Source organism: Procambarus clarkii, chromosome 36 (assembly GCF_040958095.1).
Source record: "Procambarus clarkii isolate CNS0578487 chromosome 36, FALCON_Pclarkii_2.0, whole genome shotgun sequence".
NCBI classification, from domain to species: domain Eukaryota; kingdom Metazoa; phylum Arthropoda; class Malacostraca; order Decapoda; family Cambaridae; genus Procambarus; species Procambarus clarkii.
Window position 1 is genome coordinate 7,589,375 of NC_091185.1, and position 24,608 is coordinate 7,613,982.

A 24,608-nucleotide genomic window follows, 5' to 3' on the forward strand; every position below is an offset into this window, starting at 1 on the left:
ACCACGTACAAAACGCAGGCAAATCATAACATAGAACGAAAAGGCAATGTAAAGGACCTGGGTGTACTCATGTCGGAAGACCTTACCTTTAAAGAACACAATAAAGTAGCCGTCACAACTGCAAGAAAAATGACAGGTTGGATAACAAGAACTTTTCACACTAGAGATGCTATACCGATGATGATACTTTTCAAAACGCTTGTGCTCTCTAGAGTGGAGTACTGCTGCACAATGACAGCCCCTTTCAAAGCTGGAGAAATTGCTGACCTGGAGAGCGTGCAGAGATCCTTTACTGCTAGAATCCACTCAGTAAAACATCTAAATTACTGGGACCGACTAAAGAGCCTAAATCTGTACTCCCTTGAGCGCAGGCGGGAGAGATACATAATAATTTACACGTGGAAAATAATTGAGGGGCTGGTTCCAAACCTGCACACAGAAATAACACCACATGAGACCAGAAGACATGGCAGGATGTGCAGAATACCCCCGTTGAAAAGCAGAGGTGCAACAGGTACTCTGAGAGAGAACTCTATCAACATCAGAGGCCCGAGACTGTTCAACACGCTTCCACTACACATAAGGGGCATAACTGGCAAACCCCTCACAGTGTTCAAGAGAGAACTGGATAAGCACCTCCAAAGGATACCTGATCAACCAGGCTGTGACTCATACGTCAGGCTGCGAGCAGCCGCGTCTAACAGCCTGGTTGATCAGTCCAGCAACCAGGAGGCCTGGTCGACGACCGGGCCGCGGGGACACTAAGCCCCGGAAGCACCTCAAGGTAGCCTCAAGGTAGGTAGCCAGTCAAAACAACTCTCCCTAACAATGTCAACAAATGACATGGTTCATGGAACTAGCACAAGCTACTTTGCCCTTTCTCCTATCATTTTGGTGGAGGAGGGAGGCAGACCAGGTCAGCCAGCTGCTGCTCCAGTTCTTATGCTGATACCTGTATGTACTGCTCCTGGTCGCCCTCTGAGTTTACTCTGGCTCCAGGTTCTGGTCTCCTGTCTTAGGCTAGATGGTGTTTTGTATTTTGAGGTTTTCCTGTACACGATTGTGCAGCATGAGTCAGGAGTTTAGTTTACTTGGAGCTGCATGTGCTCAGGGTTACCTTCCTTATGTGTTCGTTTAGTGCTGCTCTTACACTGTTAGGATTATCTTTCCTGGAGTGTTTAGGATTTCACTCTTTTAGGGAGGGCCCTGGACGGTTTGTCTTTCCTTGGGTCGGGGGTGTTTTTGGCTGGTGGGGTGTACTGTAAGAAATTGCGCAACATTGCGGGCACGCCAAGGTAGTCCTTCCAGTGTTATATACCTGGTTCGGTCTACAATTCTTCCTTGTTATCCATGGTGTGGGGCCTTGAGAGTTTGCGGTCCTTGTTTTAATTTTTCAGTTTTTTCAGGGGCTTTTAGTTTCGTTTGTGCCGCATATCATTCAGGATTTTATTCGTACGTTTCCAGCTCTTAAGTTTTACGAAGGGGACGTATTACGCTTTTTTAAATGTTTAATGTCAACCAAACTTTTTTTTACTAGTTGTATATAAGAAGGGCTGCAACTGTTCTATGTTTCAGTATCGCACCCTAAATAGAAAGGAAGTTATTTTTGTTTTAGTTTTTTCCAACAAATTTTACACATTTTCAATCTTCACAACCACAAGTTTCAAATGAAATAATTTCTGACACTGGTATATCATATTAGCATATAATAAAGAATTTCTATAGAAAGGATTATCTAAAATGTTTAGTTTTACTAATACAAGTAGTCAAAGTTCCCCAAAAATATATGCCTATATTTCATGTTTGAAATTATTTATAAAATCAGTAAATGAACTTAGGAAAAAAGTGTTTTATAATGTTTGTAGAGATGTAAACTCTACATACAAGGTGTAAATTTCATGGAAATAAAAAAAAAAATGAAAGCTGTTAAGTAATTTTGTTACTTGACAATAAATAAGATCAAATATTCTGCCACCTGTGGTTAAAGTTGACTTCAACCAATTTCATCCAAAATTTGCATCCTTACAGATAGGCTTATGTTCTGTAAGGTGTATAAGTATCATGCAAATTGGCTGATAAAAAGTATGAGAAAAAAAAAGGAAAAATTATTATTTTTTTTCTTGTTGATTTTTTTGGGGGGGGGGCATGAAACTAAATATTAATATACTTTATTATGTGCTATTGTGATAGCTTAGAGTCATAGACATGATTTCAGTTGACACTTTTGTTTGATAATTTTTGACCATTTTGGAATTTTTTTTGGACACATAATTCAATATTTTTTTCTCCCTCCCTATTTATGCTACGATGCTGATACTTCGACCAGTACAGTCAATTTTATATACAACTAGTCAAAAAAGTTTGATTGAAATCGAACCAGTTTTTATTTATAGCATATTTTTGTAATATGCCCCCCCTAATCTGGGTGTGGATCATCCCCTTTGGTCTCTTTTTGCCCTTTCCATTGGCATTAAGTTTCGAGAGTGCTTATAATACTACTGTATATAGGGGTTACCCGCGTAACATTCCCTGTGTCTGGGCATACTTGTCAGGAACATTCGCCCTACAGCCCGTGGAAAACCCCTGAAGGTTTGGTGGTACTATAGAGACTGTTCCCTTACTCGCTCATGCTTTGTGCAGATTTGAGTGTTTTCCATTGTCGTGCTGCCAGGCGATGTTCAGTTTTCTGCCTCTGTATTGCTGCCTTCTGGGTCAGTGACACCTTCAATCCTGAGTTGTGTGGGACTTACTCCCCACACATTTCTCTTGTTCCCTGCCCTCCTGTTGATGTTCCAGGGTATTTGGCAGCAACTGCTTTACATTTGTGTATTGCAGCTGTCTATGTTGTGTGCCTGGTTGGTTGGCCTTGATTTACCCCACCCTTGATTTAGTGCTAGGGTTAGGATCACCAGGCCGTCGACCAGGCCGTCGACCGCGGCCTGGTCGACGACCAGGCCGCGGGGACGCTAAGCTCCGAAAACACCTCAAGGTAGGGTCTCTGATTTGGAGGTGTTGGTTGACTCGGCTGGTTTGGTCTGCAGATTTGGTTTTGATTTCAGTTTGCTCCTTCAGATTTAGGTGCGGAGGCAGTTGAGCCTACTCATACCGCCAGGGTCTTGGGTCTTTCCAGCCGGCCCCCCTCTTCTGAGGCTTCTTCCTTGCACTCTGGTGTTCTATTTTGTACAATGGGCTTTGTTGAGTTCAGTTCTTCTTGCCCTTTTTGGGTACATTACAAAGTTCTGGCATCATCCTGGCTGGCAGACTGTCCTTTGTTTACCCATGTGGCATGGACTATGTCATTCCTGCACGCTTGAGTGGTGGTAGGCATCTGTGTTATAGGTGTTTGTGGGGTCTCTTTGGAACCTCTCGGTGCCTGCCTCTGCTCCAGGGATGTCTCGTGCATCTGCATGCTCAAATCCCTCCGCTGTTGGCTGTTAGTTGCTGACAACCCTCATGTCCGTCCGTACTTGGGTCCTGTCCTACACTTCTTGAGCTTCCAGCAGCTTCATTGCGATTGGCTCATGGAGGATGTTGGAGTGCTCGGTGAGGTACCTCGTGCATGGGTTTTGGTCTCTGTTTCTTCTACATCAGTGGCTCTTAAGCTGTATGCTCCAATCCTTCATGAGGCGATGGCTGCTTTTTTCACTTCTCGTCTCACATGATGGCAGGCTGTGCTGGCCTGGCCCTTGGACTCTGAGTGGACCGTGACTCCCATCTCCGCTTCTCCCTTTTCCTCGCGCCTATTTCCTGAGGATATTGTTTCCCAGTTTGTCTTCTGTGGCCATTGCCATTGCTTGTCGGCCTATTTCTGACTTGTGTGGGGGTCGTTCTCGTCTCCCAGTGTGGTTTCAAACCCCTGTAAATATAACTGATATCAACACGAGCGCACTAAATTTTGAAAAGAAATTGAAAACATGCTCATGCACTCGGCCCCAGGTCCAGACTCATGGAATTCAATATTTATAAAGAAATACAAAGTGCCAGTAGCACAGGCACTCAGTATAGTGTGGAGGAAGAGCTTGGACACGGGGGAGATACCAGATGCACTTAAAGTAGCAGACCTAGCGCCTCTACACAAGGGAGGGAGCAAAGCATTGGCAAAGAATTATAGACCAGTTGCACTAACATCGCACATCATAAAAGTATTTGAGAGAGTGATTAGGAGTCAGGTTACCAATTTCATGGAGACCAATGACCTTCATAACCCAGGCCAACATGGATTTCGAGCGGGAAGATCGTGCCTCTCACAGCTACTTGAGCACTAAAACAGTCAGTGAGGCATTAGAAAAAAAACAGAATGCTGATGTGATATACACGGACTTCGCAAAGGCTTTCGATAAATGTGACCATGGCGTGATAGCACACAAAATGAAGTCAATGGGAATAACCGGTAAAGTAGGACGCTGGATACTCAGTTTTCTGTCAAACAGGACTCTGCGAGTAACGGTCAACCATATAAAATCTAGTCCAAGTGCAGTTAAAAGCTCTGTACCTCAGGGTACAGTCCTTGCACCGCTGCTTTTCCTTATTCTCATATCAGATATAGACAAAAATACAAGTCACAGCTTCGTATCATCCTTTGCAGATGACACAAAAATCAGTATGAAAATTATCTCGGCTGAAGACATTGAAAAACTTCAAGCTGATATTAATAAAGTTTTCGACTGGGCATCAGAAAATAACATGTTTAACAGTGATAAATTCCAGGTACTCAGGTACGGTAAAAATGAGGACCTTAAACATAATAAAGAGTACAAAACACAATCAAATGTACCCATAGTAGGAAAACAGCATGTAAAGGATTTGGGAATAATAATGTCTGACGACCTAACGTTTAAGGAGCATAACCAAGCAAATATTGTGACAGCCAGAAAGATGATAGGATGGATTACGAGAACTTTCAAATCCAGGGATCCTATCACAATGGTTGTACTCTTCAAGTCACTTGTGTTGTCCCGTCTTGAGTACTGCTCAGTACTCACTTCCCCCTTCAGAGCAGGAGAGATTGCTGAAATAGAGGGAATACAGAGAACAGATACGGCACGCATAGACGTGATAAAGCACCTAAATTATTGGGATCGTCTCAAAGCCCTCCAAATGTACTCATTAGAAAGAAGACTAGAGAGATATCAAATAATATACACCTGGAAGATATTGAGGGCCAAGTACCAAATCTACACAGTAAAATAACAACGTACTGTACTGGAGTGAACGATATGGAAGAAAATGCAGAATAGAACTATTGAAGAGCAGAGGTGCCATAGGCACAATCAGAGAACACTATAAACATCAGAGGTCCCCGGTTGTTCAACACCCTCCCAGCGAGCATAAGAAATATTGCCGGAACAACTGGACATTTTCAAGAGGAAACTAGATTTATTCCTCCAAGGAGTGCCGGACCAACCGGGCTGAGGTGGGTATGTGGGCCTGCGGGCCGCTCCAAGCAACAGCCTGGTGGACCAAACACTCACAAGTCAAGCCTGGCCTCGGGTCGGGCTTGGGGAGTAGAAGAACTCCCAGAACCCCATCAACCAGGTATCAACCAGGTAACCACATACACACATACAAGCAGTCCCCGTGGCGCAGTGGTAAGACACTCGCCCGCCGCGGGCGAGGGTAGGTCATCCTTTGAGCCAGACACTGGGTTGCATGCACTTTCTACGGCCTCTTTTTCTTCTGTTCGGCGCCATGCTCGCTCCACTCGGTAGGCTGACTCACAGGGTTCGTGCTGGCCCTTTTGTGGGTCACTGGGGAGCCGGTCGGCCGAGCGGACAGCATACTGGACTTGATCCTGTGGTCCCGGGTTCGATCCCGGGCGCCGGCGAGAAGCAATGGGCAGAGTTTCTTTCACCCTATGCCCTTGTTACCTAGCAGTAAAATAGGTACCTGAGCGTTAGTCAGCTGTCACGGGCTGCTTCCTGGGGGTGGAGGCCTGGTCAAGGACCGGGCCACGGGGACACTAAAGTCCCGAAATCATCTCAAGATAACCTCAAGATAACCCCTTTGATGGGGCGGTGGGGAGAGAAGCTCGCTCAGTTTGCCAATGCTTGGTCCCTCAATTTGTGGGTTGTTTCTTGTAGCTTGCAGGGGAGTTGGCCAGTTGGCCCCCCTCCCTTGGGGGGCTCGGGCCTTCAGGACAGGCCTCCTCATCCCCTCACTTTTGTCAGGTCATCTCAGGGTGGGTGACTTTTGGCATGGATGAAATGACTGCATCTCTTCTGTGGATGGTACATCTCTTCCCGCCTGGTTCTGGTTCCAAAACAGAACTCCGGATGTCTGGTTAGTCCTTGACTTGTCCGGGTTGAAATGGTTCATTCCTTGCCCCTCCTATCGGATGACCACGTCCCAGGTCCATCTCAAGTCAGATGCTTAAATGATCCATGGACCTCAAAGATGCATACTGGTACATCCCTATCCATCTGAGGTTCAGGGATTGCTTAGGCTTTGTGGTTGGCTTTCTGCTGTAGAGTTCTCCTGTTCAGGGCCAATCTGGCTCTTCACATTTTTACGTGTTTAGTTCAGGTCATGGTGACTCATCTTTGTTTGCTAGGCATTCGGGTGTTAGCCTCCCATGATGACTGGCTGGTGTGGGCTCCCATCCAGGCCGCGTGTCTGCTAGCCAGGGATCTGGTTCTTTCTGAGCTCACCAGGTTCGGGCTACTGGTGGAAGCCCCATTTGTTTTGTGACAGGTTTAGATTTAGTTGGGCCCTAAATTGGGACTCTCAGTTGGCATCACTTTCCCCTGCCTCCAGAGGCCTTGTTTTGGCTGCTGCGCCACCGTCTCTTGATGTTGAGCAGTTGTCCGATAACTCTGGTCCTTGTCCTCGTGGTCCTTGAGCAGTTGTGTGGGAGCTTGAACTTTGCCCTTTTTGTTTTCCTTCGGGACAGGGTTTGGCTTTGGAGGCTGTTTTTTTTTTTTTTTAGGGAGGGGGGGGGGGGCTTCACCTTTTGCCCCTCTTGTGATCATTGGGTGTGGATGTTGATAACCCTGTGTTGGTTGCTGCATCGCTGGCTTCCCCTTGGGGTTTTCCGGGGTTCGATTCCCTTGGTGACATCTTGCTCCCTCACTCGACGTCCTCGCAAATGTGTCGGCTCTCGTCTGGGGTTTTGGGACCAATACTCACTAGTCCAGTCAGGGTCATTCAGGGTCAGGGTCCGGGTCCAGTCTCCAACTCTTTGTTGGGCTTACAGTATGGTTTGGGAGTTTGCGGCCATGTAGATAGGGGTTCATATACCTGTTTCCCCTGGTCCAGCTGTTGCTTCGGGTTCTGGTACTATTAGTCCAACGGGGGAAGGGTGATCCTTCTTGCTCCTTGATGGCCGGTCCAGCGTTGATTTCAGGTGCTGCTTGCTTAGTGTCCAAACCTGGGTGTTTTTCTGTGGTTCTGCCTCTTCAGTGGATTGGACAGTAATGTACTTCACTGGTTCAATCTTCTCCACTCTTCACGTTTGGCGTTTTTGATGCGTGTGTATCTCCATCTCAATGATAATCAGGTGGCTGGTTTAATGGTGTCCCACTTGCAGTCTTCCTCCACTTTGTCCCTTTATTGTTGTTCCTTGGTTCCTGATTGAGTTGTTCTGTCTTTTCTTTTTTGGCAAAAACCTTGCCATAAATTTTTTCTTTGCAGATGTTTGGCTAACTGTTTTGATTGACAGCTGCCGAGGCTTCACTGGTTGTGGCAGTCACATCTTACAGTTGGTTGTGGCAGACACATCACACCAAATACCTGTCTATCTCGTCCTGTAATATAGAGGCCGAGGTATTTTTATAATATAAAAAAATAGAGGCTCATGGTATTGGGGGTGCTATATTAAGTTGGATTAGGGCATGGCTATTCCAAAGGAAACAGAGTTAGTATAAATGGGGTTAAGTCAGAGTGGGATAATGTTGTTAGCGAAGTACCTCAAGGCTCTGTCCTGGGACCTCTGTTGTTTATAATATATATTGTGACGGTAACGCGTTGGTGTTCGGCTGTTCAAAGCTAGGGGTATGGCCTCGTCACATAGAAACAAAAAAAATAGAAATCTGGAACTTCGTCTGTGGTAAGGTAAGGAGAAGACACACAAAACACAAGTAAATTTTAACAATGAAATTTTAATTACGTTAAAGAAAGCAAAACATGAATAAAATGGACATACAAATTCGTATAATAAAATCAATCAATCAAAATAATAAGAATAATCAAATGACAAAATGAAAAGTTACGTTAAGACACGTGAGTAATAACAAGCTGTGCAATATACAATCAAATGAGAGGTGCAGGAATATTGGCTTTAAGCTATCACCTCTCTTAGTACACGTAAGCCACAGCTTAGTCTACCAAGAAGACGTGTTAACCTTATGAAAGCACTGAATATTCTGAGGACTGAGGTCGTGGCGGCCCCAGACATCAAGTAGTATGGTGGGTGGAGTGCAGTTGCAGCTGGAACCCGCAGCCAATCAGCGAGGAGCAGGCGACAAGACAGGTAGTTTGGCGGTTTGAGGTGGAGCAGGTGTTCCTGGCTGCATACGTTTTGCTCTCTGGCAAACCTTGGAGATGTTGTTGTCGTTGTTGGATATTTCTTCCATAGTAGTTTTATAGATTTGTAGCGACGTATTTTTGGAGGGAAATCTCAAAATCAATCTGCAATTTCAATCTCTTGAAGGAGATTATCGTCACAATATAAATGATTTAGATTCAGGTTTGAGTAGCAACATTTGCAGATGACAAAAATTGGTAGGGAAATTAACACGGAAGAAGACTCACTATCACTTCAAGTTGATCTAAATAGGGTTTTGAAATTGGTCAAGAGATTGGCAGATGCAGTTTAATGCTGATAAATGTAAAGTTCTGAGGCTAGGTAATGATGATAGTTTCACGAGCTAAATGGTGTTGAGATTGCGAAGTCGGATTGCGAAAGGGATCTGGGAGTTATGATTAGTAAGAATTTAAAACAAAAGTATAAATGCATAAATGTTCGTAATAAGGCAAATAGGACACTGGGATTTATTAATCGAAGCGTTAGTAACAAGACACCTGGTGTGGTTCTTCAGCTATATCTTTCTCTGGTTAGGCCCCATTTAGATTGTGCAGTTCAGTTTTGGTCGCCATACTATAGAATGGATATAAATTCACTTGAATGTGTCCAGTGTAGGATGACTAAGTTCCCCAAATTAGAAATCTTTCATATGAAGAAAGATTAACAAAGCTTAAATTGCATTCACTGGAAAGGCAAAGAGTTAGGGGTGACATGATAGAGGTTTACAAGTGGATGAATGGACATAACAAAGGGGATATTAATAGGGTATTAAAAGTATCAACACAAGACAGAACACACAACAATGGGTATAAATTGGACAAGTTTAGATTTAGGAAAGACTTGGGTAAATACTGGTTTGGTAACAGGGTTGTTGATTTGTGGAACCAATTACTGCGTAACGTGGTAGTGGGATCCCTCGATTGTTTCAAGTGCGGGTTGGACATGTATATAAGTGGGATTGGGTGGTTATAGATAGGAGCTGCCGCGCATGGGCCAATAGGCCTTCTGCAGTTACCTTTGTTCTTATATTTTATTGGCCTTCTTGATTATCAGCTCTTCATAATGCTAATCATATGAATATAAACTTCTGTCATCTCAGTTGTCATTGTTGACCACCTAACTGCGCAGGCTACTTCAATGCTCATTCACAAAAACAAATTGTCTGAAAAATGTATTTCTTCTGGCATTGTTAATTGGCGTCCAGAAGCGGATGATTCCAAATAATAAGTCTACCTATCGTAGTTAGGCTGTAGTGGCCTAGAGAAGCTGCATTTTTATTTTTGGGTAGAAACAAGGTAAGGTACCACAGGAATAACTTGGTCCATTTATTTTCATTATTTTTTTATTTAGCTTTTTATGCTCGCATGTATTGATCTGTCAATACTGGTATTCATTATGAACAACTTTGGAAATATATATGTAAAGATGTGTATAAATATACATGTCCTGTATTTTTCATTATATATACGAGGCTAAATCTTCTAATTACTTATCACTCATTTTGCCTGTAAATATATTTTTGGAAATCACTCATTTGCTGTTAAAAGTTTAATAGTCCCTTGCATGGCTGCCCTGCACTTTCATACAATGGATGGTGATGCGCTAGACATGGAAAGCAACATGTAAAAGACCTGACGGCTTAATGTTTAGGGAGCATAACCAAGCAATTACAGCATTGGCCAGAACAATAATAGGATGGATTATGAGAACCTTCTATTCAGGGATTCCATCACAATGCTTATATAGTACTATTCAAATGAGTTGTGCTGTCATGCCTTGAGTACTGCTTGATACTCTTTCCCCCTATAGAGCAGGAAAGACGGTTGAAATGGAAGGAATGCAGAGAATGTGTGCGGCATGCATTGACATGATCAAGCACCAAAATTATTAGGACAGACTCAAAACAAAATGTACTTTCTGAAAAGGAGAAGAGAGGTATCAAGTAGATGGAATATATACTGTACATGTACATGCAATATTCCATGTACATACATTGTACATGGAAAATACTGGAAGGCCAGGTCCCATATTTCCACAGTAAAATAACATACTGAAGTGAACAATATAGATGGAAATTGCAGAATAGTTAGTATAGAGTAGAGGTGCCATAGACACAGTCAGAGAATAGTGTATGAACATCAGAGGTCCATGGTTGTTCAGTATCCTCCCATCAAGTATAAGAAATATTTCTGGTACATAAGTGGGCTTGAAGAGAAAACTGGACAGTTTTCTGCAAGAAGTGCTGAACCAAACGGGCTGTAGTGGATATGTGGGCCTGTGGGCTGCCCCAAGCAACAGCCTGTTGGACCAAGTTGATGTAGTTTAGTAGTCACAAGAACCCCCTTTAAGGGGGCGTCTGGTTGGCATCTGGGTCCAAAAATGCAAAAATGAAAACTCGTTTGATTTCAATCAAACTTTTTTGACAAGTTCTATATGAAAAGTGTTTCATCTGGTCCAAGTTTCAGCATCGTAGCATAAATAGGAAGGGAGAAAAAAAATATTGTAGTAGTTGTGAAAATTATGCAAAAATGGTCAAAATCGATTATCAATCAAAAGTGTCAACTAAAATTATAACTACGACTCTTTGCTATCACAATATCATATATTAAACAAATATTATAATTAGTTTAATTGGAAAAAGTTTTTAAGAATTTTTTTTTTTTTTTTTTTTTTTTTTCTCCCATTTTTTTTCGGGCGATTTGCATCAAACTTACACACCTGACTGTACGTAAGCCTATCTGTAATGATGCCAATTTTGGAGAAAATTGGTTGATGTCAACCTCAGCCACAGATTTTAGAACCTTAGACTTTATTAATTTCTGTTTTTTTTCAATTGACACAAACGTTTACAAAACTGATTTCTTTTTTATTCAATTTACATGAAACTTACACAGTATATATGGAGGGCATGTCTCTACATTGGGGGGGGCTTTCATTTTTCTCTAAGTTCATTTATTGATTTTATAATAGCAATAAACATGCCATATTTGCAAAAAAAAATTTGGGGAACTTTGAACATTTGTATTAGGAAAACTAAAGATGTTTTGGAAATTCTAAAGCCCCAAATCCTTTATTATATGCTAATGTGTCAGAAAAGTGTCACAGAATAATTATATCTGAAACGTGTGTTCTGAAGTGTGGACTTGAAAATGTGTAAAAAACGTTGAGAGAAAAAAAAAAACTCCCTTTCTATTTATGCTGCAGTACTGAAACTTGGGACAATTTCAGCACTTTTCATATACAACTAGAAAATTAATATTGGTTGACATTGAACAACTTTCATCTATAATCCTCTGACGCCCCCTTAAGTACAATTCAGGTACATTATCACAATTGCATTAAACACCATGAGGCCCTGAGACCTCTCCTAAATCCATACAAGCATATTCCTAATACAGTGAAGTCAGTTTTGTTTCAATGGATGTTGTCCTATTTACACTTGTCCTATTTAGCCCCACACCCCACCCCACATCTGTTTCACCCCCCTTTCCATATGCTCTTGTACACCACTCTTATTTAATCATTGTCAATGTATCCATCCATCCCTTGTGCCATCTTTCAACCTGTCTAGTTCTGTCCAGCCATCATTCATTTTCTGTTTCTCCACTTATGTATAATGAATTTGTCTATATAGAAAATTTTCTTAAGTTCAATTAACATTTGGAGAATATTTATCAACAGTACAACCCAGCGTCAGATGACCTGCATCTGGATGAGTCTCGTCTTCTCGCGAGGAATGTCTCTCCTTTGAGCCATCTTTCATTTTAATTTCTGTCTAATTATTTCTTCTTCCTTCCATTTTTCTCTTAAGAAAAACTGTAGCCTACTTTATTTACTCATAGACTACAGTTCACTTTTCTGTGCTCTAATGATAAATTAGGCTCGTATTGTAATTGGCAACCTTTAGTACATTACTTTCGGGGTTACCGACAATAGTCAGATGCGGTATGGTTGCAGCCTCTAACCAGTACACGGTACAGGTCTTTTTAAAATATCTACAGAATTATTAATGACTTGCTGGGTTTGCACAAATGCCTTGATATTTTGCTTATTCCTTGATAAGCGTTGCTCATAAAAAGCTTTTGAATTTATTAAATGTTGTAATTTTAATGTTGATCAATTTTCTCTGTAGGGTGCTTTAAACAGAGCCACTGGTGCCACTGCCATGAATGCCAGATCCAGTCGATCACATGCCATTTTTTCGTTGCACATAGAGCAGAGGAATATAAAAAAAGGGTAAGTAACCTATATAATTACATTTACTTTATTACGTATTCTGGTAGGGATACATTATAGTTTTCTTGTGCTTTTATTTGTTTTGTGTTTCCCACTCAAGATTTTCAGTGCATTTTATAAACACTTTTGCTGCCTGAAGCCGCAATATGCGGCATAAAATCAAAACAGTGTGTGATAACGCAAACGGCGTCATTAATTTAACAAATTATAAAAATCCAACCTATTGTCCGAATAATATTGGACTCGTTTTAAAATGCGCGCCAATGTCTTCCCATATTCTCTGTATACCCCACGGGGCATGCCGACCTCGGCGTGTGGGCGCCCACCCATGCTGGCGCTCACTGTTCTTGTGACCTCACTCGTGACAGCCGCGGCTTTCCCTCAAGTCGAAAAGTTTCCCCATTCCGATTATTTTATCTCGGGTATTTGTTGTTACCAGCTTTATAAACACTGCAAATTGACTTCAAGATGGATATTGATCAAGAACATAGCCAATCCATGATGAAAGAAGTTATATATATTATATATAACCTGTGTATAGAGTGTAATAACAGCAAAACTATTTGTTTATTGTTTTATGAACATAATAATTGAATCGCTAATATGCACACCATACTTTTGAGTATAGCGATGATTCACCCCTTTTATTATATAAATATATCACAATACACATTATTGAATAATATTACTGCAAAAAACTAAGAAAAATTGAAATAATTAGGTAATAATATGTTTGTGGCAACTCCCACCTGTCAGCTCGGATGACGCTGACCGGCTCTGACGACTGCTCTATCAACTCCCACATTTTGCCAGACTTCCTTGGCCTATTGCACCTAAAATATGTCACCTTCAATTTATTTTTTCCCGTGCTCTGGAAATACAAATTAACATTTTTAGAAGACGAAATAATTTTTTAGAATTTTTTTTCTTGCGCACAGGGATGTAAATCTCCTCAGGACCCCTTAGCAGCTTAAGGGTTAAAATACAGTACTCTTAAATGTGAAGGAAATCGCTGTTGGTAAAGTAAGTACAATTTTCCCTAGGAAATGGAAGTGATAGGCAAGAGATTTATTTATAAGCTAATGCGGGTGTTTTGGTCTTTGCAGAGAGAGTATTATTAGTTCAAAATTCCACATGGTTGACTTGGCTGGTAGTGAACGAGCCAAGAAGACGGGAGCAACAGGCGAGAGGTTCAAGGAAGGAGTGAACATCAACAAAGGCTTGTTGGCTCTTGGCAATGTGATCTCTGCTCTCTGTGAAGAGGGGAATAGAGGTCACATTCCCTACAGAGACTCGAAGCTTACCAGACTGCTGCAAGGTATGGCTGGGGCAATTTTGTCTGGCATTGTGAAAAATTTTGTATTTTCTATCCTAAGTGTTTCCTTAAGTTGGGGGTTATATTGTTTGTATATAGGAGAAAGTTTTTAAATAAAGCAAGATAATTTTACACACCATAATTATATTTTTAACATGTATGGGAGTTTTGTCTATTTTGGCAGCATGTACTAGTTTCATACTCAATTTACTGTTTGTCATTGTCATTCATTTAAATACATTTCTAATGAATTCTTGTCTTCACTGTAACAGATTCTTTAGGTGGTAATTCTCATACTGTGATGATAGCATGCGTGTCTCCCGCTGACAGTAATCTTGAAGAGACTCTGAGTTCTCTGCGTTACGCTGACCGTGCTCGTAAAATAAAAAATAAACCGATCATAAACAGAGACCCCCAAGCTGCCGAACTGGCCAAGTTGAGGCAACAGGTAGGCAACTGCAATTTTTATTAACAAAAGTATAAAATAATTACTTAGTTTGGTCTAAGTACCATGTATATTAACTGTTAAAAACCATTCATGAGAGTCATGTATAAAAGCAATTACTATTCTTCAATTGTTTTCATGATTCATTTTAATTTGTAGGTTCAGCAGTTACAAGTACAGTTGTTGGCATCAAGCAGTGGAGGCGGAGCAGCAGCAGCAGCATCGGGTGATGAAGTAAGTACCGAACACAGTTGGTGTTGCCAAGTAAGGTAGAAATTATATTTCCTTAAGTTTAACATGAAATTGCTTAGGCTTAGAAACATACCAACTTGGGTGAAGTACATGCAGGGGCAAAATAATTATCATCCATGTTTTCTTAGCAGTCATCTTCCAGTACACAAGGCAAAGGTTGGTAATGTAACATGACAGTATATGTACATCCCGCAGTCAATATAACAACGAACAAGTAAAATATAATGTCTCCAGACTGGTATACTTAAAGTATTATATTTAAAATACAGTAGTTCTTCTAATCAGGCTGAATAAATCTTAGGTGAAAGTCCATTGTGTCTAAAATTTCTAATATATTGTGTAAATATGCATATTCATAAGTATTAAATAATTTGAAAATCACTGGTTCTTTTATACGTATTAAAATCAATTGAAAATGAACTGGAAATCTCAGATTTCTAGACCATCTCACTTGGTTACCTATACCCTAGTTGGTATTAGGATAGATGGAGCATCCGTTAGCATAACTGATGCTGAAAATGGTTTGGTGTAAAAAATATGTTGGAAATTTAATCATCCAAATGGCAATGACTGAACAATGTCCAAGACATACACATAGATAGGGGCTAGCACAAGTACTCTGCAGCACGATAGTGTCGTTTTGATTATGCCATGTGGTGTAGAGTTCATGATTATCATTTAAAGAGCTCAGACTAGCTTTATATCTTCATAAAGCACATCACATTCTGTCCATGGTTGGACAGTTACGGGGTTAATGTAGAAGTTAATTCGTGAGTGACTATACCAGTGACTATCCTGATAGGGTGCAGTGGATCAACTTGATGGCTTCTGTGAAAAGCTACTGTCCTGGTTTTTATCACAAAAACACAACCTAGCTAGACAGCCCACAATAGAAGAACAGTCTTACCACCCTGCTTGGCTCTTCTCTAAAATTCAGACACCATTCGGAGTCCAACTTGATTTTCGCTGGACGACTAGCAGTGGCATAGACCTACGGACCTAGCCTAGCCCCTATGGATGGCATAGCCCCAGACTGTACGAGAGTTTGAGGGTAATTGGGTTAAGTAAATGGGTATCAGGAGTTCCTCTATTGTCCAAAAATCTAACACCAGCATTAGTCAGGATTCTAACACTATGCATTTTATTTTGACTAATGAGGAGAGGTACTGGATATCATTAGATAGGCACCTGAAGAGGTCAGTGAGGAGGGAGATTGAGTATGCAGTTGCACCTAATCTGCATGTGGTTTTCATGTGCTTTCTTCTGAGACAGCAGATGCAAAATTGTCAACTAATCACAGGGAAGGAGGCGGCATTTTTATTTTTAAATAGTTAAAATCTCGATCACTATTTAGAAAAATATTCTAAAAAAAGGGTTGAACTGTTTATTTATAAAAAATAAAAATAAACACTGGTAATTGCTTCCACCTTTTCTGGAAATGATGTCCAGCATGTTCCAGATAATAAACACATCCATATAGTAGAACAATATAGTTGAACTCTGCCAAAAAACTGTTGACAAAAAACTTAGTTGACAAAATCTATATATTTTGAAATTTAGTATTAATACAGTATATGAAATATGAACCACTTAATCAAAGTTTCATCAGTGATTGTAATGAATTTATTACAGGTTGTTGCTCTTTTGACTCAAAATAAAATGTTGCAAGTAGAAAATGAGAAACTGGCTCGAGCTCTTCAGACTGCAAATGACGAAAATACAAATATGGCTGAAATAGCTCTTATGGTAAGTACTAATATAAATGTTTAATTACAAACTGTTAAGTCATCTTGGGAAAAATATTGCAATCTTTTTATGATTTCAAAATTTTTTCAGTTCAATTAGAGATAATTTTATCTATTAAGTGTAAATCATATTTGAGTACGTCTGTTACGATGAAACCCTGAGGCGACCGTGACTAAAATATGCATAAATATCACTAACAATGAAATTAAATGCCTTCTGGGCATTTCATGAGGCCACAGAAAGGTGTTGGATGCAAGTTGATAAATAGTAATACTGTGGATAAAGCACTGAGAGATGACCATGTTGAGCAGATGGATGGTGTGATAAGAGGCTAACAAGGAAGACTATGAGAAGGATGAGCTAACATGGTAACTGTATTTGGTTGGGAACATGGCTACCTACCTGCCTGTTACCTACCTGTTGAAGATTTTGGGGAACAATGTTCCCACTGTCCGATCTCTGGTTGGACTTCCTGGTTGCAGGTCTGATCCACCAGGGTGTTTGATGCAGCTGCTCACAGCCTGACGTATAAGTCGCAGCCTAGTTGATTAGGTACCCTTTGAAGGTGCTTGTCGAGTTCTTTTGATGGAATTAGATGGAATCGGTTTAACATTTATATCCTCAGAAATGAATGCTTATGTATTGGTAATGTAATATGTATTACTGACTTGTAAAAGTTCTCTAAATATGATTTATGAATAATTATATGCAGTGTTCAAATTAAGTGATTTGTCAGGAATTTAATTGTCTTTGTTCATGCGTAAGTATCCACTTGATTTAAGGACCTATCTGGGGCTATACACCTGTGAGAATATGGAAGTTCACATTGCTTTGAGTGAATGGTTGTGCATATCAGGAGCAACAGTGTGGATTTTGTTGCATGGTGCACTTGCATGTGCACAGACCTTAAAGGCTTTGTTGTGCATTTGGTGCTATGATGGCTGTCGTAGCTTAGTTATGAGGGATGCTTCAAGGAGTAGAAGTATAGCCATCCAAGTATATATTATTCAGGGCTGGTGAAATGAGTAGTACAGTAGCTAAAAAATGAGAGTTTGCGTATTGCCCATGGGACTACCTGGGCGCTAGAAGTGAGGTCACCCCACTAGGTGTAAGGTCACACGTCACATGTGCACCTCTTTTACAGCCTACAAGGAGCTTCTTTCTTTACGGGCTATTCAGGCCTGTGCCACCTCTTGGGTGGCTTAATCTTTATCAATCAGCTTCTGTCTCTTCCCTAACTGTTATAAGAGCTATATTGGCATTGGTCAGTTCAGAGAGCTGATGTCTCATTGGATTAAGCATCAACGATCAGCCTACACGGGTTTTGGGCTAGCTCATCCATGTTGGTGTGGCTGACCCTCATTTTGTGTAGTGTTGATGCTTTTGGATTTGGCCAAATTTAACACGTCTGGTAAATTTTAAAGTTCTTAATAATGTTAAAATAAGTAAAGAGTAAATGTTAACGTTCTTAATCTTTATTCATGCTTATTTGGCATGTATCCTACAAAATCGCACAGGTTGTGTAGCATATATAAGAGAACTGAACTGAGAAACTAGGAGTGATAGCCAGTAGTGTGTTGACCCTTGTGAACAAAGTGTTAGGAGTAGCAGCCTGTTAAATCGTTCATTATCTGGGACATCCATAGTTTGGCAGTGTCCTAGTGTTGACACAGGAGGCACTGAACTACAGGTCAGTGTCCCTAACTTGTATACCATGCAAGGTGATGGAGAAGATTGTATGAAAAACTAGTACACCTGGAGCGAAAGAACTGTAACACATCAGCAGGGGTTCAGGAATGGCAAATCTTGCTTCACAAATTTAATAGAATTCTATGACCAAGTGACAAAAATTAGGCAAGAAAGAGAAAGATGGGCAGATTGCATATTTTTGGGTTGCCAGAAAGCCTTTGACTCGGTACCCCATAGGAGATTTGTTCATAAGTTGTAAATGCAAGCAGGAGTAAAAGGGACGGTACTCCAATGGATAAGGGGTGAGATCTCAGTGGCGAGGCAACATCAGTGGAGTCTTGCAGGATTCAGTCCTTGGATCTATTCTGTTTCTGATATAAATATGTAAATGGTCTCCCAGAGGAAATAGACTCGATCCTTTCAATGTTTGCGGATGCAAAATTATGAGAAGGATTAAGATCGAGGAAGACAGTAAGATGCTACAAGATGATCTAGACAAGCTGAAGGAATGGTCCAATAGATGTCTATTAAAATTAAACCCAAGTAAATACAAGGTAATGAAGCTAGGTGGAGGAAACAGGAGGCCAGACACAGGGTATAGAATGGTAGACAAAGTCCTACATGAAACTGACCGAGAGAAGAATTAGGAGTTGATATCACACTGAAACTATCTTTTGAAGCCCACATCAAAAGAATATCAGCACCAGCATATGTGAGGCTGGCTAATATTAGAACTGTCTTTAGAAACCTGTGTAAGGAATTATTTAGAAACTTGTATTCCACATATGTAAGTCCAGTCCTGGAGTAAGTGGTTCCAGCATGGAGTCCATACTTTTCAAGCAGAAAATGAAGCCGGTGAAGGTTCAAAGGTATGTCACTAGACTAGTTCCAGAACTAAGAGGTCTGAGTTAAGAAGAAAGGCTGCATGAATTGCACCTCATGTTGCTGGAAGACAGAAAAGATCTCAGGGGAATTGACAGGGTAGTGAAAGGCAGATTATTTCACACTGGTGGTACTCACTCGAAGGTGACACAGGTGAAACTGAGTACTTATTTGAACCACAGAGACAGTAGAAAGAACTTTTTCAGTGTCAGAGTATCTAATAAATGGAATGCATTAGGCAGTGATGTGGTGGTGGAGGCTGACTCCATACACAGTTTAAAATGTAGATATGATAGAGCCCAATAAGCTTAAACCTGTACCCCAGTAGATTGGCAGTTGAGAGGTGGGACCATAGTGTCGCAGCTTAACCCCCGGCAAACACAACTAAGCAAGTACGTGTGTGTGTGTGTGTACAAGCACAATGAAATCACATTAACTTGATGTATCAATGAGAAAATTAGTAAGAGCTATGAGGAGGAATCGAGTCTGCACGCTTGGTACTGCCAAGCACATGCCCTAAACCACTACACCACGACCTGTTAAAAGCAATACAACCTGGGATTCCACTGAATCCTATAGGGGTCCTTTGGTTTCCAGGAGGTAGAACTCCAGGATCACAGCCAGGGTGTATGGGGACAATGCCTGAAACCCCTGATTGGGCTAAAGTTGAAAACATTTTGCTGAATATTTTCAAACAGGGATAAAGGCACAAGGTGAAGTTTCCACTTCAAAAGTTAATATTACATGGACAAAATTATTGCCAATTAATCACAGCGGATCCTCTGTAATTGGTTTATTGAAAACATTGTAAAATGCAATTATCATACATATGGCATAGGATCTTAAGGATCACTGCGTCACACATGGCGACTACACCAAAATACAAGCTGCCAACCTGGAACTCAAGTTTTATCCTAGCTATCTAGTTTACATCCTACATAACAATCCTGTTGAAAATTCCACTTACATGGAAAGTATCGGATAGGAATATTGAGTAGACATCATTTTCTAGTACCAGTACTCTACTGTGCAACAAAAGTTTCGGCAGTGTGGGTTGACCACTCCAACACACAGGCGGAGCGACCACCACCTAAACCAGTTCTGACCACAAGTGTGTGTTATCCCTCTGCTCTCATTGAGGTTTTTCCAACACTGGCAGAAATTTGAAATATTTGGTATATATTCATATTGTAGTTTATGTCGCATGGATGAGTTTTGCCTTTGGGGAACTCCACTTGTGCTCTTTTCAAACATAGTATAAAATGTTTTTCTTCACTAGTCCAAATAGCCCAATTCTTTACAAATATGAAACTTGCTAATAATCTTAATAATGGTCTGTGTTCTTATTTATACCCATAATTTGTAGATTTTCAAATTGTTACTTCTTAGGCTGAAATGTCCAGAGATCGCATGAAAGTAAAGTTAGAAGAATTGCGAGAACAGACTGGTACAACAGTAGAAGCTTTGAACAAAACATTGGATGCCACTGCTAATCCACAGTATGAAGGTCAAATAAACCTGGTTAAGCAGTTGCAATTGAAGATAATAGAACTACAGGTAAGTGGTTCTATAAATTTTGTGATGCGGTTTACTGTCATGTTAATTTCATGGAGTAATTATGGGTTATGGAAGTGCTGGGTTGGGTGACAGTTGTTTTCCATCTCTTGTACATAATTTGAACATATTTGTAGATTTTTATGAACTAAAACTACTGGATAGATATGGCTTGAACAATCTCTTCCTTCAGCTATTTCCACTTGCTGCTTGCCTGTTCAGAGAACAATAAACTCTTTATATCTCTTTAAGACTGAATTGTGTGTCCCATTTCTTGAGGTAATCTTGAGATTGATTTTGGGACTTAGCATCCCATGGCCCGGTCCTCGACCAGGCCTCCTTTTTGTTACACACCCCCAGGAAGCAGCCCGTAGCAGCTGTCTAACTTGCAGGTACCTATTTACTGCTAGGTGTAACAGGCATCAAGGTGAAAGAAACTGCTCATTTGTTTCTGCCTCCACCAGGGATTGAACCTGGAACCTCAGGACTACGAATCCGAAGCGCTGTCCACTCAGCTGTCAGGCCCGGTATCGGTTTCCACTGATACCCTACGTCTTTTTAATTTAAATAGGCTTACTTTGTCCATTTCATTTATTCCCTCTTCCTCCCCCCCCCTCAAGATTTTATATGTATTTATCATATCCCCCCCTCCCCCTGTTTCTATCCTAAGGTTGTGAGGTTGAGTTGTCTTAACCTGTGTGTATAGTAGAGGCCTTTCAATTCTGGTACTAATCGAGTTCCTTCTCAAGGTTGATAATACTTCACGAGGTGTAGGTTCCACATTTAGGCTGCAGACTCGTCTTGTGCTGTTGGTTTCCTCTACTGCATATGGCTGTGCAACAGCTTAGTTGGTTCTTTGGATTTGCCACAAAGTCATTCTCAATTTGCTGCTCTTCTGAATCTGATGTACTCATTCCTGGCCCTCTTGAGTATCTCCCTTTCTGGGGGGAGCCCCTTCAGCTTCCTGGAGCTATCCAGGCTGATTATTCCCTCGAGAATAAATCATATATTTTCATAAATCAAATTACATTCAATCTAACCTTGTAATATTTCTTAAAGAATATTGATTAGTAATAGATTCATTTCTAGTTAATAAATATATAGCTTTTTACTGGAAATATTTTATACAGTTATGATCAGCTGTTCTAGTAAATAAAGCGATGAACTGAATTAACACTCAATATTCTCGCCCATTTCACAGCATTTAATTTAAATTATTTGTGCAGCGAGAAATAATTTTCTGTTATATAAATCACGTTATTGTGACGTAATTTGACGTCAACCGTGTCTCCATCCATTCTTAAATTAGAATTAACTATAGCAAATAATTTCCCAAGTTTCCAACATTTGGCGCTAGCTAGTGTACATGCGCCACCAGTCGGGCAGGAGACTTGGCAAAGAGAAACACCATTGACGGTTTGGTGCCCTGAGACCGACCCTAATGTCGGAAAAATTTGAGGAGCATCCGGGCATTAACAGACATCATTTTGATTCGGCAGCTTCAATAGTTTGCAGACACCACATCCGGCAGGGTGAAGTACCATTAACATATAGTTTTGGCCATCGCTCTGTTTTATATTGGTCCCCTGTCGTTAGAACATTTACCACCCGAAAAACACCCGTGAGTGTAACTCTTATGCCCTATCCATTTTAATTATTTGAGTAAATGTATCAATATATAGTCTCAAGTGGAAATTACATATGATTCATATTTCAGCATGGAGTTAGCGGCAAGGTAATCTTAAGTCAGCCTGTCGCCAGAGATACGTGACAGGATTAAACTGGTCCTAGCTGCTGGACGCAATCTACGTTCAACTTTGGCAGCTAAGCCGTTCACTGTTTCCATTTGTAGTTAACATATTAACCCATGTCTTATCAAAAAAATTTATGATTTATGCATATGTTATTTCCATATAATCTAGTGGACTAACATTATAGAATCCCCTTCCCCCCCCCATTCCTGCCCAAAGGGTGTGTATGAGAATCTCTCCAAATTTAAACTGAAGTTTTACAGTCCACTTCTCTAAATTCATTGTGCATTAATTATTAAATTTATTATTATAAAATCCATAATTCATAGGTTTCAGAGCCACAAACATTTATACGGTTCTTATGAATCTATGAATGATACTACTGTATATGCTGGAGTAAAATTTCCCCACAGACGTCACATGTCGCTGCGTCGCTGTCTGCGCAGCTCCCCCTTCCCCCCTGGGAGGGGAAAGGGGGAGCCCCAGACCCCCGCACTAGCAATCCACACCTCAGATCTGAGGCTGATACTTTAGGCAAAGGTCGTGTGCTCTGGCTCCAGTGTTATTTCAGCGCTGTTCCATGTGTGTGGTGGCTGTCTTCTAGGTGGTGCGTGAGCCAGGAGTGATTCTCCAGTACTCGGGTTGCATGCACCTAGGGTTCCCTTCCCTAGGTGCCCAGTAAGTACTGCCCTTGGGACTTGGGGCTCCCTTCCACAAGTTCCTTGGCAGATCTGCCTCTGCCAAGCAGAGGGGATCTGCCAGAGGGGATCCCTCTGCCAAAAACCGAGCATTTACTGCTCGGTTTTTGGCCGCCCTTTGGGTGCTTGGGTGTTTTGTCTCCCTTGTTTACCTTAGGGTAAGGGGCAGTTTGCCCTGGTAAGGGGCACAGGGTACTGCGCAGCGTGTTTTCACCATTTATGATGCCCGGCTCTGTTCCGCCTGGGTATGCTGTCCTTTTTCGGGGGTTTCTTTTTCTTTTTGTTGCATTGCCTGGTGGGGGGGAACGGGGTCTGCCTTGGTTGTTGTCTCCTTTGTACATATACTGGTACTGTTGTCTTCTGGTGGTGTCCCCTGCATGGTATACACGTCCCGGGGGTTCAGCTATTCGAAAGTTGTTTGGTAGACTTTGGTGCCAGTTAGCAGTACCCTGCCTGGGAGTCTCTGAGCGTGAGTTCCGTCTCAGGACCCCTGGGAAACCCCACAGGGGCGAGCGGGTCCAATGGATGTGATCCCTGTGTCCCCCTCTCGCTTTGTGTGAGTTCGAGGGGTTGCTCTGTCCCCTTGTCTCAGGGTGACTCACTGTTTTTGCCTCCGTCATACTGCCTGTTGGGTCTGTGACACTTTAGACCCAGAGTCCTGCGAGTTTTGTTGCTTGCTGGTGACTCGGTGAGTTTTGTTGCTTGCTGGTGACTCGGTTTACCCAATCTACTGATGACATTCTTCGGGTACAGGCAGCGCAGGATCGTTAGGTTTAGTTTGTTGCAACGCACTAGATTGGTTGCTCACCCGGATGCCCCGAGGCTGTCCCGTTTTGCTTATAAGGACCCAGACTTGGGGGTGATGGTCACTTGGGCCTTGGTTCTATCCGTGCCCCCTTGTCCTTCACCGTGCTGTGGTTCAGTCTGGCCCTCCCCCCCCCTGCTTCCGGCCCCAAAACATCTGAGGGTTTCGGAGTCGGGGCAGGGTATAGATGGTCGAGACTTGGGCAGTCTCGGAGAATGCCCCTTCCGGTGTGGTGCCGGAGGCATTCGAGTCGGTCCTCCCTGCCGAAGCCTCTGGGTCTGACCAGTGGGTCCCCCTTCCATCTGGCTTTTACGGCTGCACCGGCATTTTCTTTTGAGGCCGGGGCTTTAGGAGATGACTCGGCCCCGGGTCCTGATGTGAAGGATCCCAGGGCGAGGGAGGTGCTGACTTGGGGGCCTTGGGTCCCACTGGACCTCTCCTAGGTTTATCTATCCTCTAAGCAGGGCTTACTGCTTCAAGGAGTGGGGTTTTGTTTTCCCCCCTTTGCTTACGAATTGAATTTGGTGTCAGCCCCTCCCCGGGTTTGGTTCCGTGTCTCTTTGGGTGCTTTGGTCCCGTCTTTCCAGAGGTTTTCAGCTTCCAGTATCCTGCCTACTGTGGTGTGAGAGGCCTTTGCAGCTTACCTCCTGCACGACCCAGGACTACGCCTCTATTATGGATCCGTCTTCATTCAGGTTTGGGTCTTTGTTTCCC

General features: G+C 41.8%; 1 protein-coding gene across 1 annotated transcript in view; it reads left to right on the plus strand.

Moving 5' to 3' along the window:
* The window catches only part of Klp3A (kinesin-like protein 3A), a 99,727-nt gene that overhangs the window by 11,071 nt on the left and 64,048 nt on the right, over positions 1–24,608 (plus strand). The window contains exons 6-11 of the mRNA XM_045739068.2: positions 12,654–12,757; positions 13,864–14,075; positions 14,345–14,520; positions 14,677–14,751; positions 16,402–16,515; positions 20,476–20,643. Coding sequence (XP_045595024.2) covers positions 12,654–12,757; positions 13,864–14,075; positions 14,345–14,520; positions 14,677–14,751; positions 16,402–16,515; positions 20,476–20,643 — 849 coding nt within the window. The remainder of the gene's footprint in view (positions 1–12,653; positions 12,758–13,863; positions 14,076–14,344; positions 14,521–14,676; positions 14,752–16,401; positions 16,516–20,475; positions 20,644–24,608) is intronic.